At 35.4% G+C, this 20,123-nt stretch overlaps 2 protein-coding genes and 1 long non-coding RNA gene across 4 annotated transcripts; 1 reads left to right on the top strand and 2 right to left on the bottom strand.

The window, feature by feature from the left end:
* Positions 1 to 857: 857 nt before the first annotated feature.
* LOC147764440 (uncharacterized) lies at positions 858 to 2,650 on the bottom strand. Its single transcript, XR_015332005.1, has 2 exons — positions 1,672 to 2,650; positions 858 to 1,240 (listed from the first exon to the last, which is right to left on the bottom strand). It is a non-coding gene; the product is annotated as an uncharacterized LOC147764440 (long non-coding RNA).
* A 1,151-nt stretch (positions 2,651 to 3,801) lies between these two features.
* On the top strand, positions 3,802 to 18,869 carry LOC106164751 (allantoicase). 2 transcript variants are annotated; one of them, XM_086999706.1, is made up of 13 exons: positions 3,851 to 3,954; positions 4,137 to 4,197; positions 4,865 to 4,977; positions 5,613 to 5,675; positions 6,121 to 6,235; positions 11,032 to 11,130; positions 11,399 to 11,478; positions 11,903 to 12,023; positions 16,217 to 16,422; positions 16,823 to 16,877; positions 17,090 to 17,139; positions 17,370 to 17,427; positions 17,616 to 18,869. In XM_086999706.1, exons 3-13 carry the CDS (start codon positions 4,891 to 4,893, stop codon positions 17,852 to 17,854), a joined length of 1,173 nt encoding a protein of 390 aa, XP_086855832.1. In that variant the 5' UTR covers positions 3,851 to 3,954; positions 4,137 to 4,197; positions 4,865 to 4,890; the 3' UTR covers positions 17,855 to 18,869. The 2 variants fall into 2 exon arrangements, with proteins under 2 accessions (XP_023931797.2, XP_086855832.1); XM_024076029.2 differs by lacking the exon at positions 4,137 to 4,197 and having other exon boundaries at positions 3,802 to 3,954.
* Positions 6,233 to 8,565, bottom strand: LOC147764439 (uncharacterized). The gene is made up of 3 exons (XM_087000717.1): positions 8,508 to 8,565; positions 7,638 to 7,696; positions 6,233 to 7,374 (listed from the first exon to the last, which is right to left on the bottom strand). The coding sequence occupies exons 1-3, from the start codon at positions 8,563 to 8,565 to the stop codon at positions 7,150 to 7,152; spliced, it is 342 nt and encodes a 113-aa protein (XP_086856843.1). The 3' UTR covers positions 6,233 to 7,149.
* Positions 18,870 to 20,123: the final 1,254 nt, after the last annotated feature.

Genomic DNA, 20,123 nt, shown 5'->3' with positions numbered 1-20,123 from the left:
GTTTTAAATGAAAGCTAAGGGCCACTGTAGGCTACTAATCTCAACTCCTCAATGCTTTCGTGTGCACATTCGTTTTTTTTTTGTTTTTTGTTTTTCACCTGTCCACCCATCACTTACTCAGAGTCAATCAAAACAAAGGTGTAAAGAAAGATATATATCAGTAGTGCGATTTACCTGAGTACCACCAGCGTGGCCTCACGTAGGAGTTCTCGGTGCGCATGGTTGGTTATGATAAATGCAAACAATAATTGTCTTGTATTTTGCATTAGGACACTTAATTGGAATTACATCTGGGAGCGGCACATTTAAGGTTAGAGCACAGTTGTAACGTAATGCATGTACGTTTTTCCCCCACGAGACTCATCATGAAAGTTTACAAAGTGAAATGACATTGTCCTTGAGAGTAGGCCTACGAGACAAACCGCTTCAACCTTTGAAAAGGCAAAAACTACTTTCTTGCAAGTATGCATATGCTCCTATTCTTAATTTTGTGGAGGGGCGTCCAATAGCAACCTACACATTTAACTAACTCGTGGTACTAAAATTCAACACTGTGTCCTCATTTCATGTTCAATCCAATATGTGCCACGACACCTTACTGTAAGTATAGAACTTCATCAATTCGTGCAGAATAATTATCTTAACTCTCGAAATAAAAAAAAATATTACATTGATTTAATATGAACCTTTCTCTTTTCGTATTTTCATATCATCACAATCAAGAATGTTTCGACGCGCTCTTATTAAAATACTTCCACCAAGGAGAAAATAAAGCATTTTCAAAGTCAAATATACAAGGCGTGGGGTGACATAAGTATTGCACCATTTAGTTTTAAGATATAATAGTTGAATGTGATGGATTTTTCATACAGTATTTTATTGAAATTTGGTCAATTCAAGTGAATAACTTAACTACAGACTTGAAGGCCAGTGCTTTGCCCTTGCACAAACAATATGTTATTGTGCCAGCATTAGTATTTTGTAGGAAAGCCACATGACTTCAAAATGGCTACCGTCCTCCTGGGCATAAAGTCATAAAGGTGTAGTTATCTCTGGGGACTATGTTGGCCCAGGCTCTAAGAACATCTAGATCTTGGTTTATAGAGTTTCTGGTAAATTTTATTCCACAGGTTTTCAAAGGGGTTTACGTCTGGGTAACGCCTGCCATTCTAGCCTGTTAGTACCTTGGTTATGAAGCCATCTTGGAATGCCCTGTCCATTGCTTTTTGCCACAGTCATCCTGGAAAAAAGACGGATAATGTATGTGCCCAAAGATGCTCTCTATTCATTTTCTCACTTATCCATCCACTTTGTTAAGGGTGCATGTGAACTCATCGGAAAACAAAAAAAATTCGACATACGTTCTGTGCAATGGTTCTCGCAGCCCATGCCGCTCTTCTCTGCTCATCTCTGCCATGCAAAATACTTACGTATCTTTCCTCTCAAGATATTTATAATATTACATTACCAATCTTTCAAAATTGACGCCACAGCTTGGACCCATGATAATGTGGCCTTCATTACCTTTAAAAACATTTTTATGTGGGCGAATTCGTGGGGTTATAAACATTTTGTATTCACTCCCTCACCACCCTAAATCCCTCCTGATATTGCCCACCATAGGAATGATATCATTGAGACGTGAGAAAATACACAACTGTTTTCACTTACAGAGAAAATACAGTCCCTACCGTCAGTGAATTACACCTACGAGGTACTTCGAGTATTTTAATTGTGACGGTTAGTGCTTATATGTTCAGTTTTTTAAAGACAGACAGTACTAACTGTTTTGAATAAGCCATTGTTCCATGTATTCACAAATGTTGAGTCATATTAAGCAGACGCACAGTTCTTTGCTGACATGACGCAAGTGTTCTTGCACTGTTCGAAAAAAAAATTATATATACATGAATTTTCCGTTGGTGTATTCCTCAATTTGCAATAGAATGCGGAAATGCCAGACCTGTTGTTTTCGTCTGATTGGACGTAGCGGTGTGATGTCAATATTACGTGTCAGAAATCCAGCAGATACTGATAAACCTATTATGCCCTTTAGTTATTTCAAATAGAGAACTTGGTTTGGATAGCTGAATAGAACTCACTATAATCAATTTGAGAAGTGAAAACGGCCATTGCTTTAGATGTGCTCACACAATTTTTGCAACACATTCGCATTTCCCGAGAGCTAGGGCCTACGCCATTCCTGATTTAAAGCTATCCCGGAAGATTTTTGTTGCTGCTGTTTTGAATAAATAATTGGACCCTCACAATAGTTTCATATTCAAAACGTGTTAAAAATCTTAAATAGACAAAGATATAATATAGATATCTCGAGTGCAGAATAGGTTAGTAATTTTTTGGTAGGCCCTATTCAAGAGACCTCCACCCCACATAAAATAGAACAAAAGATAATTCAATAATTAGATAATGTTACATGTATTATTTGTTTTAATTTAAAAGTGGCTTTCACAAAATCAATAATTCACAAATGACAAGTTGCAGAAAGCCTGTTCCCATTAAGAATAGATTTGATTTGTCTCAAACTTTTTAGATAGAGGTAAATATTCTTAACAAGAGATAAAGAAAACATTTTTCAATTGAATTGGAGAAATAAACATATTTGCATATATCGCTAGAAAATGTATTTGTCCAAAAGGTTGTAACTGATCTGAATTGCAAGTTAGTGAATACCTCTCTTCAGTCGGCTGTAAACGGGCAGTCACACAGAACATGCTCCCCAGTTGGCACGTTCTTGCAAATGCACGTACATACGGGGCCCTCGACCAGCGACCTTTTTCCACCATAAGGTCATGAGCTGATAAGACGGACTCTGGTTGCTATAATTCGTTCATGCTCTTTAATGTCAATTAATGTATTTATGAAGCTAGGGTTGGATTCTGTATATGACTGAGATTTCTTTTTGTCCGATATTCCAACCCTGGCTTCTCAATTTGATGGTATAATATAAATTTTGAAAGAGCGATTCAGGTTGAATTCGGTGTTTGTAGGCCATAAAAGCGATAATGATTGTGTAAAGTATGTCAAAATGTGTGCTACTTCTTTGAAGAATATCACTTTTCCACTTGCTGTCAGTTGGGTCTCACTTCAGCTTATCTGATAAGGTCCTCTGTTTTTTTTTTTTAAGTACTAGTAGGGCCTAGGTACATGTATTTACCGGTACATGTACATGCACCGGATGCATGTACATCAGAAATAAGACAATAGGCCCTTTAATCACTGGTACCAATTATAATGACTGCATGGTCGAGCTATATAATTCGGTCGTATTGAAAATTGCTTTTTCGAGAAAAGTTAGGTTTAGCCGCCGATATAGAAAGTATATGGAAAGGATTTCTAGGCTTGTCTGACCTTTTTTACCCCCCCCCCCCCCCCCCCCCGCCCCTTAAATCCTCGACTGCATAGCCTGTTTACAAAAGGGGGACCATCTGCTACCGAGAAACATGTCGGAAGTTTTAACACAGGCCGTCTGTCCATTTCCACAATCACAGGTGACTAAATTCATTTCATTTTCATTTTATCACCCCTTCCTTATGTTTCTGAAGAATAGGCCCTACGACAAGCTGATAAGACATAAGACACGTACAACATCTTCTCGACACATCTTAACATACATGTACAGTATTTCGCGCGACCTTGTATTTCAGCCGGCGTTACAATAGCATTTTTCAACCTGTGATGACTATATGCTGTCACCCAGTGCACTTGTAAATACATTGCACTAAGTGTCGTCTCAGGTGCTGGACAGGGGTCAAACAGACAAATGACCTAACCGTCCCGGTCGTGCAATACAATGTAGAGGCTGATTGCGTCGTGCGTGGTGGATGTGAAGGGGGGTGTGCACCTGAATCGGTCCAATGGTTGGTCAATGATCCAACCTTGAACTTCATATACTCCAATTACAGAAGAGCAGTCAAGGTCGTACACGGACAGGAGGTAAGTTTCAACACCTCGGTTTTTGCCACGCTCAACTATTACTTTGTTCTGTTTGTTCAGATAATGAATCTTAAAAATGAATTTAGAATAATACAGTAGTCTATCATAGTGCAAAATTTGCGATTAAATTCTGTTTAGCATTGAAAAAAATTAAATGAAATCACCATGTGTACTTGCTTCAGTTTTCGGCATGCAGGTACCTCTAGCACATTGGATGAGGTACTTACCGCAGATAACAATGAGGTAAGGCCTCAGACCACCCAGTGTATCAAACTCTCGAGGCTATAGGTATCCACGTCCTGGCAAAGCTGCGCGTCCTCTGTCGGTTGCTCGCCTCTTCTTTGAGCTCAATTTGTCCACCTATTAAATTAATAATAGTGCATGCAGCTGCAAAATACAATATTTTATCTTGTTACCATCATGTTCGCACATATGCTTTGACAGCAGTCAATATCCCTCGCAGAATTTGAAATATTATTTTAAGCTTGTTGGTGTAAACTGTACTTGAGCTAAGGCATAAATTATGATAAAAGAACAAGAACTCTCAAATAACAATGTTTCAAATGTCATGTTGTGTCTTTATTGTCTCCAGGGGCAAGTATACAAATTTTAATGTTTACATGCAAAAACGTGGAGGAATTTTAGGTTTCCAGTTTATAATAAGACTGAAATTACGTGCTTTACTCTTTCTGCAAAGTATGGGCCCAGTACAAGACTATTTTTGCACAAGCTTTTCTTAAGGAAATTAGCTTTTTAATATATATTAATATAATTGCCAAATTCAAAGAACAACACAGGTGATGTATAGTAACCTTATTCCATCTCTTATTTAAATTATAATCTTTTTTTTTTTGTATTTCATGATAATGTTTTATGTTTTTCATGATATGTAGATTTTTGAAAATTCAAGGTGCATTCAGTAACTGCCTACGCTGAATGGCTGAGATCCAGTTGATAGAGGCGCCAGCACCTCACCAACAGCCACCAGACTATACTAGGCTCAATGATCTAGCATGTAGCAAGGTAAGAAATTATTGTCTGTCTTTGTGTCTGTCGGTATGATTGTTCTTTGGCATGTGTGTGTGTGTGTATGTGTGTGTGTGTGTGTGTGTGTGTGTGATGTCCTTTGGTACGTGTGTGTGTGTGTGTGTGTGTGTGTGTGTGTGTGTGTGTGTGATATTTTGCAATTGCTTAATATATCATTGAAGGAAAGATTTTGATTTAAGTTATCCTATCCAAGATATTTATGCCAAATCAAATTTTCCTCAAGCAAAAAAAAGCAATGTAGTATATATATATATCCTTGAGTTTCTCACATGGAGTGATGGAGAGATGGTCATGCTCACAAGGTTCTAATTCTCAAAAAGAAATACATCTGGTGCTCTCAGACAAGCTTGTATTTGAAATTTTTTTTCATTTTTAAGGTCAAAATTGGGAAAGATGAAAATCTTTGCAGGATTAAAATATGACTTTGGGACATTTTCAAATACATGCTGGATTAGACTACAGTAGATACTATATTGTGCATAAAGTTTTTTGTTAGTAAAATAAATGTGAATAGAATTATGATAAAAAATTCAAGGTTGTGTTGAGATAGACGAGAAGTGGCAAACATATGTAGATGGATTCAAAAGAAAGTTTTATACATCTTTTGATAGGTTGGAGGTTGCATTGTATTTGCTTCTGATGACTGGTTTGCTGAGGCAGAAAATCTTTTAAAGGTATTTTTGATGTACATTTTGCTGTTATTTGCTTTGTAACGATTGATGACTGACTTCTTCAAGGAAAACAAGAAAGTACAAAAAGATTTAACTGAAGGCAGTATATCTCATGAACTCTTAAAAATAAAACATTCCTATTGTGTGGTAGCAAAATTTGAAAGTTTTATTCTTTGCAATGAAAGCATCATAAGTCCTATTTAGAAATATTTTTATGATACTAAAATTATATATCTGAAAGATTGATCATTTTTGCCCACTGAAAAGATCTAGAAATCACTGTACATTTTTGTAAACTTTTTCCTGTGACCAAAATAATTACAGTAAAAAGGAAAAAATCTTATTGCTTTATTTTATCACTTAGCTGAAAAAATTGGATTAAAATAATTCTAAAGTATTTGGAACAGTAATTCCTGTATTTGATCATGAATTCAAATGAATTTTTCAGCCGAACATCCCAGAATGGAAGGAGGGTGTATTCACAGAATATGGAAAGTGGATGGATGGATGGGAGACAAGAAGGAAAAGAATTCCAGGACATGATTGGGCCATCATTCAACTAGGTGTGTATATACCTGTATATTCAGATGTACACACTGTTTTCATTAACATAAACTCTGAAAACTACTCAATTGATTTGAAAATGGGTGTTTGATGAATGTTCTGATTTAGAAACATTATGATTTATCAGATACAGGGCATAGCCAGCAGGTGCCATTGGTGTTTTTGCCAGTGCTTGCCATTTTGCAAGATGTTACACACTGGAAATAAGTTGCTGCTTTTGCAGTGCAGACCTCCACTGAAAGCATTGACCCGTGTGTGATATTTCAGTGAGATATCTCTCATACTCCAATGTCTCTTGCAAAGACTCTTCATCTTGGGTCACCATTTCTCACATTATTTTATGACCTGCTTCCATGTACTGTTGAAGGATGACTATGTCGAATTTTGGCTTTGAGTTCAGAAGGGAAAATCGCCTAACTTAACCACAGATTTGGTGCTTTGTTGAAATTCGGTGACATAGGCCTTTATGTTTCTGACCTTGGAGGTAGGGTTGGGTGAAATGTGGAAAGGTCAGAAACATCAGCAGATTGACTTGCCCTGCTGTACTGGTTTGGATAGATACATGTCTAGGATATTAAACTAGCCACAAGATTTATCTTGCGCTGCTTCATGCATCAGCACTGGTTTTGCATCTATGGATTGCTCTTTATTTGAGATTTAGGCTGATTCAGGAGACCCTCTGATTTCATCTGTAGCTGGCTGAGTGAGAGAGATTTACTGATATACTTGCTCAAACTTGCGTTATGCAGTGGCTTTATGGACCTCTTGCATTCAAAGACATGTTCTCTAAGTAAAACAAGTGTTTATTTGTTTAATTCTTCCTTCCTGACCCAGCCTTCTAGTTCTTTTCTGGTATCTTTATCAGGGTAGAAGTCCAAAATATGAATGTCTAAGAAGGCAAATGCAAGAAACTTCACTGAGGACATATGAACTGAAGCACTTGGTACCTATTAAAACTTTGGCTAAGATCAAGGTCTGGGTCTGGGAGAACATTCACAACTTGACTGCCATCAGTTTTAGTTACAACCTCTGTATCAGACCAAGTGTTCAGATAGTCTCTGGCTAAATGCTTCTGTGGTTTGAAGGGAATCAAGAAACTGACCTCCGACATGGTATCATTATTAGCAGTGCCTGTTAACTGAAAGTGAATTGTCAAAATGAATAAACCAGGTTTTCTTTCAAGCAAGAGATATGATGTTAATTTGAAATTACCTGTTGTATATTTCTTAATTTACCTATCTTTTACTTAAAATAATGCTTTGCTCATAATAATACAGGGAGCAAAAAAGACTATTTACTCATGAATTATTTACCGTATAATAAAGTTTCCCAATAAATGTAAAGTATATATATATATAGTGGTCTTGAAAAATTATAAATGCTAAGATTTTGCCAAGTTACCTGTGCAACATACGTAATCCTTCTAACACTTATGTATGGTCCAAATTTTGGGCATGTACCTGTAAATGGATTTTGAAAAAATTGAAGAGGGGTACTTTTTCATGTGCTGAAAATATTTTTATATCATGATTATGCTTTCTTGAACACTAGTTTGTTTGACATAACAAACAAGACATTCATCCATTTTAAAAAGGCTACCAGTAGATGGCTATGCCTTTTCTTTCGAATGTATTTGACTTCATTAGAGATGTGGTGCATCAAATATGCATCATCAGGGGCAGATTGAGGTCATCTTCTGGAAGACGGTCAGATTTTCAAGTTTACATTGATGGGTATCTAATTTTTTTTTCTGTCGGAAGACGGTCAAAAATGAAGGATGGATCAATAAAGATAATTTGGAAGACTGTCAGAAAATATGTCTGGATCCCCCCCCTGATCATGGCAGAGGTCATTACTCTGTTACAGGCTCATGGCGGGAGCAAGGCTAGTATGTGATGCTTTGACCGAAAAATTAAATTTACTTGCTAGTTGATATACAGTAATTGTCCTTTACTACATGTAAATTGTTTTTTTAATGATTTAACTGAATCAAACACCTTTCTCCAGGAGGGGGGTGATTGTCTCTGTGGGGAGTTTGATAACCTCTTTCTGTGCTTTACATTCTAAATATTCAGGACCCTTGACCATTTTACAACTAGTTCCAAACTAGGACAATCCGTATCTGTTGTGTAGTGTGAAGCAAAAGTCCAGACGCATTACTACGTTGTTGCTATACTCATCCTTATTAATATTGCTGCTGCTGCTACTACTGCCAAAAGTGGGATGGCTAAATTTGCCTTTAAGAGAATGAACCAATGCAAATGCACATACTATCATCATCATCATCAGGCTGATCCTCTATATATGGAAGATTGTCCACACACTCCATGGGCCAAGCCCCTCCATTTCTTGCTATCAACTGCTGTCCTCATCACCTCAATTAAACTTTTTTCTTGTCCATTTTTGGATGTTGATTTTTCATCCATGTACCATGCAAAGACAATATAGTGTGAAGTTGCCCTCCCTGCAAGTCCTGATTGGGATGTTTAAATAGTGTCTTTGGCAGTATTCTTCCTCTGTATTTTTTGATTATGTATCTGTCGCGGTCGCTGTCTCTTTCTGACACATGACGTTCACCCCATAACTGCCAAACCGTATTTTGTCTTACTTTAAATTTACTAAGTGACTTTGTTTGGTAAAGAGGCAGGTTGCTTTCAGAAATGGGCATGATCGTTTTTACATTTAAGGTAATTATTCTGTTTTTTGCACAATTTTGGTGATGTTTGTCCCATAACTTCCAAACCATATTTTTTACTTTAAGTCTATAGAGTGGCTTTGTTTGGTAAAGAAGCAGATTGCTTTTGACAGTCGGCATGACGGTTTACATTAATTTTTTTTGTGTGCATGAATTTTTTTTTATTTTTTACACTTATGCATTTTCAGTGGCTTTTATATCTCTTGGAACTGAATCATTTGCTAGTTTTTCAATGTCCATGCTAACTGTAAAACATAATGTAAGAGGGTAAGAGTGATTATGCTGTGTTAAGGGGCCCGCACGGTGAGCATTTGGCATGCGCCACTTGCGCTGCGCCGTTTTCTCATCGTGTGCGGGTGTATTTTGGTGAGATTTTTGCCTCTCGCGTGGCTGAGCAAAATATCTCATGTGTTTGATATTTTTGGTCTCTTGAGGCAAATGTCTCAGCGTGTGCGGGGTGCAAGCCCCGATTGCTCACACCATGCCAACAATGCGCATGTGCGGGTAGCAGGAAACAAAGAAAAATGGCAGCCCCCAGCAAAGTAAACAAAAATGTACACAGTTAGTCTGATTGATTAACGTGGTCACCATTTGCCATTCCTTTCAGAAAAAAAATAAATATGTAATGTTTCCTTAATCACATGATCCCACAGTTCGTGGTGTGTCTGATAGGGGCAGGCCGGGAGGCATCTCTGCTGAGCAAAGAGCACATCGTTTGTGGGGAGCTGAGGAGCGCGAGCATCTGGCGCAGCGCAAGTGGCATGCGTCAAGTGCTCACTGTGTGCGGGGTGCTTTAAAGCATTATCTAACAGAGCATCAAAATTGGCCTTAAAAATTTGGTGCATTTTTTCTGTGTAATGTCTAAACATGTGTTAGCTTTACTGCCTTGTTTCCTATATGATGTCTGTAAATTTGCCAGCTTTGCTGTCTAGTCTTTTGTATGTTGCCTTTTTTTTTGCTTTTCTCTCTGCAGAACAAGTGGTCATTATCTCAATGTCTTTGGGGTTTTCTGCTCTTTTTGGGGGGGGTGGGCGAGTGAAATTTTATAACAATAATAATACATGGCAGAAAAATGCTAATGATGACTGCATAATCTGAAGTGAGGAATTAAAGCAAATAGCTAAATGCATGATTTTTTCTTATAAAGTACTTTCCCTGTCAATTGTATCATTGACACAAACTGAAGTTTAGTCAATATTTGCTTTTAGACCGTGGATATCAATTGATTTAATATTACTTGAAGCCTTGAAGGTTTAATAGAAGTGGACACTAACACAAATTGCTGTGCAAACTGCATGTCCTTCCAGTTCTAATCAGCATCAAATGTGATCAAAATTTCTAAAATGGACAGTAAATTCATATGATCAGTACCAAACTTTCAGACATTTCAGACACCCGTGTATGTTCATGGTGGTAGGCCCAGGTAGGGAGTAGAGACATAGGGAGAATGTCTATGAATAGGGTGGAATATCCAAGCACCTTCTGACTATGGCTTATGTACAGGATGACCTGTTTTGATTGTGATGCCTGTTGGGGAGTAGGTGAACTCTCTGGCTTTATGTATTATACTGCAGTTTGACATGCAAAGTCAGTGCCATACAGGGTCACAGGGTTGTGGGTGCAATGTGGATGTAAAATGTTGTCAATGACACATGCATTGTAAAGAAATGTTTGTCTGGCATTTCAGGATTATTGTTGTTGGTTTTGAATTGTATGTGGTGTTTTTCAGCACAGACATCAAATGTCTGCTCATTATGAAACTAGGTCAGACAGACAACTTTGGTGTGTTGAAAACTATGAATTCCTACAAAATATTATTTTGTGGCATTTAATAGGCCCACCTCTCTTTATGCTACATTTTACATTTATTATTATAATAACTGGAGATTAAAAATGAATGAAAGTCTGTACTGACAGAAACTTAATATTAAAGAAAAAGCCCTTTTCACGTGCTTTCATAGTTGATGCTCTTTGCCTTGATTTCTTGATTGCTAAGGCCACATTCTTGCAACTGTTTGAAGTCCAGGCAATAAGCTTTGCGTACATCACTTAGTTTGGTAATGAGGTATAGATATTTGATGCCTGTGCTTTGTTTTTCAGGTGTCTCAGGTGTAATTTTTGGTGTTGATGTGGACACCTCTTTTTTCACTGGAAATTACACTCCAAGAATCTCAATCCAGGCTGCAAATTTGAAAAAAAGTGAGTACTTCCATTCTAGGTTAGTATTTATATTTGAGATATTCTCAGAATGTTCATTAGCTTTAGCAACTTGTGTTGCTTTTAAGGTTATAAAGGACTAATAAACAATGCAACTTAAAACCTGAGGCATTAACTGATGCTAGAAAGTATGAAGTTTGAAATGTGAGGTGCATTTGAGATTTGATGATCACTGTGTACCCTGCTGCTTTTTTGGGGGGGTATTTTGAAACATCATTACATGCTTTTGAAATAAATTTACCAATTTTAGAATTTTCTCCTCGTAATGGGAAGCCAGGCAAAGCAGCTACTGAAGCTGAATATAAGAAGATTGCAGCATTAAATTCAGAGGTTAGTCTGCTGCAAGATCACCATCTTGGAACTATGCTCTGTCATCACAAACCCTTATCTGTTCATTTTGCTTGAACAGAGAAGCCACAAACAAGCACAGCATACAACACATCCATATTATGAACTTAATCATACATGGTGCGATGAAAGATGGGTGTCTTATCATTGAACTATAACAGACATTTTTTTTGTATGCCCAAATACGTAACTGATTATCTGATAAAGCTATCTACTATGATACAAGTCAATTTAGTGAAAAGTTCTTAAAGTTGATATATGAAGCCTACAAATAGTAAAATGAAATTTTTATAACTCTGAATCTATATATTATACTGTTTAATTCAGTATTGATGCTACAAAATTAAAATAAATTTTCATTGTGATTATATTTAGATAATCATTTTGTTCATATTATTCATTTCAGAATTGGGAGACAATTGTTCCAATATCAGAGTTAAAGCCTGGGTACAAAACATCATTTCATAACTTTTTTAGAGTAAAAAGACAGCAACTGTGGACTCATCTGAGGTTGAACATGTTTCCAGGTATAGAACTTGACTAGTTTTCAAGATTCATAGAAACAAGATCATATGATAAAAGAATACAAAAATAGCACTTGGTATAATGTATATTATTATTCAGTGAACAAATTCCATACAATTCTATTGACTAAAAACCCTGGTATGTTTCTGTATTAATGATAGATAGGGACTTTTCTATCATGGTTACTTATTTGGCATCATATGTTTGCGGATTGAATGGTCTAGAAGGACATTTTTCAATTATCCTAAATTTGCCATTTCCAGGGCTTCTGGGTTCATGTGATCAGTAGTGCTATTCCATTCCATAGCTTGATCATCATAATGTCAGGGCTATGCTACTCAGCCATTCCACGAAAAAGGGTACAATTCTGAATAATACCTGTCGCAGCTTATTTTCGGTAGTAAAAGCATCTGCAATTTAGCTTTTTTTAGCCTTTTTTTAGCAAGACCCGATGTGTTCTACTTAAAAAACAACAATTAATATAGTACCACTTGCTTTGACGGGAACCCCGGGGGTCTATATGCTGCAAAAAGCACGATTTCGACGTGTCGCTTCGGTATTATAGCTGATTTGCCACAAGAAAAAGTTTATATTTTCCCGTCTTTTAGTGTTTTTAGTCCTCAACTAATTTGGATTCATGTTTCTTTTTATCATACATGGTGTTCTCTGTCGAATTTGTTGGTTAGTTACGTCACTGTCATAGTTTAATCAATGTCGCTCAGTAACCCCTAACCTCCGTAACGCTTTTTTAAGTCAGTGTAAGAATAAAAGAAAATGCTCTTAAATGGCCTTCCTGTGCATTTTTCAAACTCTTAATACATGAAGTTGCTATTTGTTAATTTTGAATGATGCGTTCCATCATAGAGAATGTTAACTCACAAAAGTCGGGGTGTCGCATTTAAGAGCCTAACCTCAGTAACGGACCAAATTTGAAGAAAATGTTGCTTTATAAAGTTAAAAACATCATTTTTGTTAAGCAAGGACCAACTTCTTCCTAAAAAATTCATTCAATAGTTATGCAAAGTTATCCCGAGGATAAAAACTGAAAAAGAGTGCGTGTCACCTTACATCCCTTATGCTAACCTCCATTACGAAATAAGTTAATTGTTATAAAAATGACTGTTAATATTTTAAAACGTTATTTCTGTGGTTTTGTGAGATAGTTCTGATCATAGAAGTAGTTCTACTTCTATGTTCTGATGTAGTATGCATTCATACGGCTTGCTGTTAAAGACATTACCCCGTATTAATATAGACATAAAATATACATATATAGCTGATAATTCTATCAAGATAAGCTAACCATTTAATTTTTACTCGAGTTTGCTATAAAATCGAGGGTAAATTGTGATTTGTTTTTTCAAATTGATTTCCATTTGTCACTTGTCGATGCCTTTTTTGAACTTATCATTCTGATTTTAAGCGAAATGAGGAGTTTTCAGCACTGTCTTGGCAAGAAAAATGGTACTAGCTGACATCAGTACTAGCGTACATGTAGCAGACATTATTTTCACGGGAGACATATGGCGACATATATTAAGCATTGAAGCAACGCTTGTATTTATCAGGTAGAACTGCGGGGTTATTAGGCCCTATTTTACTGTTTCAGTAGCACATAATAGTTTTTAACATCTTCTAGATGCTTCCAGTAACTTTAAATGGACAATTATCCACAAACACGTGTCTATTGTCGGCCTACTTGATTGTATACATTAACTTTCTCGGGTATTGTGTTGTTTTTTATTGCCTATAGCTGCGATCATGTACATGTAGGTTTAATGTTTTGTTATACAGACACCAATATGCCACTTACAAATACAGAGCTACAAAAACACTACAGAGAAAGAAAAAAAATCTAATGACCGCGAAGCTTTTCTTGTGAAAGATTTTGAACGGTTTAAATGCATGACATAATTTAAACTATAGAGTTTTACCTAACCTCTGTTACTAAGATTATAAATTAAACTCTTAATCTGGTAAAATATGGAATATGAATTCTACAGATACATCGATCAACATATTAGCGGTGAAATGTCTCCAGTAGCGGTAAATGTATTTATGTAGTCCTTGAAAGAAAGCAAAACAACCCGTTGTAACAATTTGCCATTTATTGGTTTGAATAAACATGTTTTATCAATTTTTCTATGTTATTATGTAACATTTGTCGTATCTGTAATACTACAAATTCCGAATTCAGCCTGTAAAGTCTACTTTAAGCTAAGAAATATCAAAACAAATATGATCGCTATTAATGACCTAACCTCCGTTACGAAATTACTCATTTTTCATTTGAACATTGGATATGTGTGTGCTCATTGATCAATGCTCATATCATAATAGATTGATAGCACTTTGTTCATAAACAAATAGTATGATAAAAAAGCAAGTTTGTCCCCAATGATAAATAAAATATTACAATTGGAATATCTCAGGCTTTGTACTTATAGAAAACGAGCCACTTATTACCAATGTGTTTGCACCGCATTTTCTATAATTGAAGAGAAATCTTAAATGGGCAATAAAATTTTGAATACATACAAAATCTTAATAATTGAATCAAATATGGAGCCTGTGACCTTTGGCATGATTGAAATATAACCTAATTTAGATGTTACCTAACCTCCGTAACGAAAAAAATACTGTACCATGTTTACACGTGCATATTTCTTTAAATACAGTAATGGTGTGGGTTAAAATTCTTCTACTACTCTCTGAATACCTCTTCATCAAAGTAATATAAAAAGTTTTCCAGTTTTGCAAAGTTCATATCACTGCATTTCTTGTTTTGGAATTGTACCCCTTTTTGTGGAATGGCCGTACTGGGCTGATGCACAAGTTCGGGGAAAAGTAAAAAGACAGCAACAGCCTATACTGGTGAAATACTCTTCATTGCAAAAAAAAAAAAAAAAACAAAAAAAAAAAAAAAATCAGTTTCTTTTCAGGGGCAAAAAATGCTCATGATCATGTAAGGAAAACATGAAGATGACATGATTTGACAACATGCCATCACAATGGTCTTACAGAGGAAAAAAGAACACACAAATTCAACCCAAAAATGAACCTTTACCAAATTTTGCCACTGTTCACCAAGGTGCTGCCTGTGTCTGACAAACTACACTGGTTTTCATACAATGGCTTAAGATACCCTTACAAATGACTTGATGTTTTTACAGAGTTGAATTAATTTTTTTTTCTTCTTCGTGTGCCAGGTTTGTGTTTGTGTTAGCAGCTACCATTCTGTGGGATGTTTTTCTTCCATCAATTATTGCTATATGTTGTGTTGTGGTCAACATTATCAGCAACACAACTGAAAGTGTTCAGAAGTATAATCTGGCACTCTGTTCCTTGAGCCACTGATGCATTAAGTGTAATCTCAGCAAGAGGAAAGCTTACATTTGTGAAGAGTGGATACTAGAAAACACAATGCAACGTGATGATGCATTTATCCCTGTGGGTGTAAACTTGTATTATGCACTGACCAATTGAAGCTTTTTTACATCTTCTCTTTTTGCTGGAAACATTATTAATAGTATAACTTGGGTTGTTTTAAGGGTTTGATTAGAAGCTATGTCTCTGTGTCTGGATCAAAATCTCTCTTGCCTCTATCAATACCACATCCTTTCCTAGATCAGTTTTAGCTTTGGTAATTTGTGACAACCGTTCATGATGGTGTTTCCTGCACCACACAATGTAACAGCAAATTTTTTCACTAGTTCATTTATTACCACTCAGTTCTTACTTTCGTTTCTTCTTTATATTCCTGGTACTTTAGGACTCTTTATCTCCTTTTTATAGGCATTGTGTCATTTACTGTACCAAATGGTGTAGTCAACTGTACATCATTTTTTTTTTTTTTGCAAAAATTAAGGTTTTTCATTGAAAGCTGCAATCACTTGCAGATTTCTGCCCTCCCAGCCTTATATCTTTTGCTGAGTCTCCAGAGGGGAAAATTGTGAATTTTTCAGATGTTGCATTTTTTAAGTCATAAATTCTTGAAATTAGAACATTCATTTTGAGTGGTAGCAACAAAACTGAAAAATAGACTACCTTATAGTTCTATTTTCTACAGAAAAAGCACCACAGATGCTACACAGAAATATCTTTTAAATTACTCTAAAATAATGTATCTGAAAATTTGATAAATTTACCCATTGAAAAGATCGAGTCATTACTGTACAAGTGTTTTTTATTTTAGATGGAGGTATTGCCAGGCTGCGGGTGTATGGTCAAGCCAAGAGGGACTGGTCACTGGTGGACAAGGACACTGTTGTGGACCTGGTAGCTATGGTCAATGGTGGTGTGTGTTTGGGCAGTAGTAATGCCCATTTTGGCCATCCCAGAAATTTAGTGGCACCAGGCACTGGGGAAAACATGGGGGATGGCTGGGAAACCGCAAGGAGAGTAAGTAACATGCACATGAAATTATCCATTTAGATTTTATTTTGTATTATATACAAACACTTTGCTGTCTAGTTGTAAAGTTGTCATTGGTGTTTCAAAGTTGATACATTCTGTCAAAGAACATTGTAATGTAGTTTACTTGGTGGTTTGTAGACAAATCACACCAGACATTTTTGTTCAGTGGAACAGTGTTCAGAGAAACAATGCAAAATCATCTACAATGAAAAGGCCAAACTGAAGATTTTTTTGTTACCAACCTGAAGATTTTTTTCAGGATTGTCAATGAATGAAATGAATTTTTCATGATACCACTTGGAATATTTTATTCAGTTATAGCAATAAACAATATCAAACTGAAGTCTTATCAAAACTTTGACAGTACTGTATTTTATAATGCTAGCTGGATAGGCCTGCGGTCTTAACTGCAGATAAATCAGGAGTTCTTCAAGTACCAGGTAAGTGTAAATTATTTTTCATTTAATCGTCACACAGTGTTTTTTTTTTTTTTTTTGTGTGTGTCTTGTTACAAAAGGATTAGCTTTCTCATGTTTTTGTTTGGTAGAATCATAAATAATCTTTAAACCACATTAAAAAAACAGAGGTAATGCTTTCAATGAGTATGATGATCATTAAGCATAACTAAGATTAACTGATATAACCATTTTAGGATGTGAATGGGCGGTGTTCCGTTTAGGATGCCCTGGAGTTGTGAAAGAGGTATGCAAATGTTTATTGGACGAAAATTTGTTGAATGTAGGGGATTGAATGTATAGACATTAACATTATATAAAATTACAGACATGTTAACACATACTTTAAAACATGGATAAAAAATACAATTATGTTAAGAAGAGTACACTTACACACTTTCATGCATGTAAGCCAGGCTTAAAGAAAAATACATTGTATATTTTTTAAACTTTATCATGCTATTTTTTTTCTTGTAGATTACATTGGATACGAGACACTTCAAAGGCAATTTTCCAGATTCATGCAGAATTGAAGGTATTATGGCTTCTTGTTTTCGTAATGATTCAATTTGACAAATATTGAACTTCTAACAGATACCATTATTATTTTTAATTTGGCTAACTTCTACGCCTTTATCCTTATTTACTATTCTTGTTATCATGACTTATAGCATGACTTTTAAGTTGAAAATATCTCTACATAAGTATGCAATTTTTTTCTAGCATGTAACATACCTTTAAGTGGGGAGCAGCAGGCATTGAGTGTAATGTCAGGGCCTCCTTGGAAAACGCTGCTACTACCACAGAAAATGACACCCAACAGAGAGCATCATTATAAAGATGAGGTCCAAACTATTGGCACAATAAGCCACATTAGGTTATTTGTGGCTCCAGATGGTGGAGTCAGCAGAATGAGGATATGGGGGCTGAAAGAAGATATGGCCTTGGTTTCTAAATTGTAATTTATAGTGAACATTATTGAATTGTACTTTAGAAAAAAAGCCCATTTCTTTTAAAGATAAGCATTGATATATGGCATGTGAATGAAACTAATGTTATTCCAAGTAAATATGTGCATATTTACATACAATATTTCTGATTGTTTTTGCACATTCGAAGCTCATTATAAATCCAGCAAGCATTATACTTATTATACTGGCATCTTCTTATAGTTGCCATCATAAATGACATTCTGGGCTGAGGCAATTTTTTTTCTCATGACTGTGATCTCTAATGTTGCCATTATGTACATTTTCTTCTCTTTACTAAAAATGCATTAGAGGTTTACTGATGTTAAACAGTACAATATTCAAAATGGTTATGGTCTTGAAATTGTTGTGGTGCATATATTTAATAAGACATACATATTTTATGTAAATTTTAATTAAAATTTTTATGATCTTCATGGATAGGCAGTTGCTTGAAGTATTATTTTAATCAGTGTTTTCATATTAATGAAAAATGTGGATTAAACCAGTTTTTATTCAGTTGTAAATCTTGATGTGTGCACATGTAGTTATAATTTTTAATTCCATTTTCTATATTTGCTATAGGGTTGAACGCTATGGTACAATATTATTAATACTTCAAAATTAATATCATTATGAACTTACAATTGTTATGTCATTAAGATTATGACCACATGATTATAAGCACTCGGTAACTATGTAGACCCTGGAAAATGCGGTTTTGCAGCAATTTTCTGTGTAGATTCTAAGATTTCTTTGAAGCCTGAAAAGGGAGAGAGAAGAGGGGGCTTGTAATAATGTTGTTGTGCAGCTAAATTAAGCCCAGTTTGATTGGAAAATGTATATTTCAATTGATTTATGTATAGTGGTATAACATGTAAATCAACTTGTAACACTCTTTCCTGAAAGATTTTGTTGATTTTTACATTTTAAATTATTCCAGGTGGTATCAATTTTAAATATAATGTATTAACATTGAATAAATGACAATTTCATTATTTTCAAGAAACTCCGTGTTAGAAGTGAATATATTTGGATGAATTCCTTGACCCAGTTTACTTCTCCCTTCTCTTCTCATTTATGCATTGGCCGACTGTGCATTGCTTGGGGGGGGGGGGTCAGCACAGGTTCTCTTAAAGGCAAAAAGGCTCTACAAATTTTAAACTGTGCAGTGTACGTCAATTAAGACATACTTTATTAGTATTCTGAACAAAAGACAAAATCTAGACTCTGAAATACAACAGGAAAAATCTGCCATGTTGAATATTTCCACTCAAGAATAACATTGCTGGTGGATAGGGAAAGAAATAATTTAGAAAAATTAAATTGTTCACATAAAAGAAGTTTGTGAAATATGAAATATTAGCTACAGAATTCAATTAAATATTGGCTTATTTTTTAATATTGACTGTTGTTATCTCAAGAAATCAAAATGCTTTATTAGCGCCAATAACGTGGGGAGAAATCTTATAATAGTCGTATTATTGATTTAGATCTCTTGCATTCATTGCTTGATATCCGGTAACATTTCTTTATTGGTAGAATTTTTGGTAAAATTTCAGAAAATAATTAAACTTGATACAGATTCAAGGTTGAATAGAACCTTTCTAAAATTATCATGTCACTTTACACATTATTCGAGTAAAACTATCGCGAACAATATTTTGCATTTTACATTGATGTGTATATGATACCTTTATGTCTCCTTGATCAAAACGGGCTCGACATTGTGACAGAAAGAATGGAAAAAGCATTTAAGTGACAAACACAAGTATGATGTTCGAAATCTGGCCGATGACGGCCGCTTTTATTGTGAGTCCCTCTAATAAATGAAATGAAGTAATTTTAGTAGCTAAAATTGAATAATTGTGACAGTAACTTTTACGCCTGAAAAAATTATTATTTAATATATAATTCCCAAACAACATAGTGCACACGTTTTAATTTGTGGGGTTGCAAAGAGGCCGAGAAGAACTTTCCGATAAATATAAAATGTTTTAAAACGGCTTCCCTTAAAGGTACACTGAATAGATTTGAAAATCCACCCCAAATGCTTATTTTTGCCACCCACAGCTTTTTATAAAACCTTACATACACCTTAAAAACAATAGACCCCTTAAATATTTTTCTAGAGAGTACCTGATGTGGATACATCCATCGAAGAAGATGGTCGCTGGTTATAATGATTGGCCAGTCATTTTAATTAAAGGTCAAATCCAAGCGCAGAGAGGGATAGACAAATGATTCATGAGTACGAGAAAAT

The sequence above is a fragment of the Lingula anatina genome, chromosome 1, assembly GCF_051362555.1.
Source record: "Lingula anatina isolate TDL-2025a chromosome 1, LinAna3.0, whole genome shotgun sequence".
Lineage (NCBI taxonomy): Eukaryota > Metazoa > Brachiopoda > Lingulata > Lingulida > Lingulidae > Lingula > Lingula anatina.
The sequence above is the reverse complement of the archived record's forward strand: the minus strand, read 5'-3'. Positions and strand labels throughout refer to the sequence as shown.

Coding starts and splice junctions, on each gene's coding strand:
- LOC106164751 (XM_024076029.2), top strand. CDS start 4,891: ATGGCTGAGATCCAGTTGATAGAGGCGCCAGCACCTCACCAACAGCCA. Junction 6,236..11,031: donor TTGGGCCATCATTCAACTAG/GTGTGTATATAC, acceptor TTTGTTTTTCAG/GTGTCTCAGGTGTAATTTTT. Junction 16,878..17,089: donor AGGAGTTCTTCAAGTACCAG/GTAAGTGTAAAT, acceptor TAACCATTTTAG/GATGTGAATGGGCGGTGTTC.
- LOC147764439 (XM_087000717.1), bottom strand. CDS start 8,565: ATGGAGTGTGTGGACAATCTTCCATATATAGAGGATCAGCCTGATGAT. Junction 7,697..8,507: donor GCCTGATGATGATGATGATA/GTATGTGCATTT, acceptor ATCCATTTACAG/GTACATGCCCAAAATTTGGA. Junction 7,375..7,637: donor GGATTACGTATGTTGCACAG/GTAACTTGGCAA, acceptor ATTCACTTTCAG/TTAACAGGCACTGCTAATAA.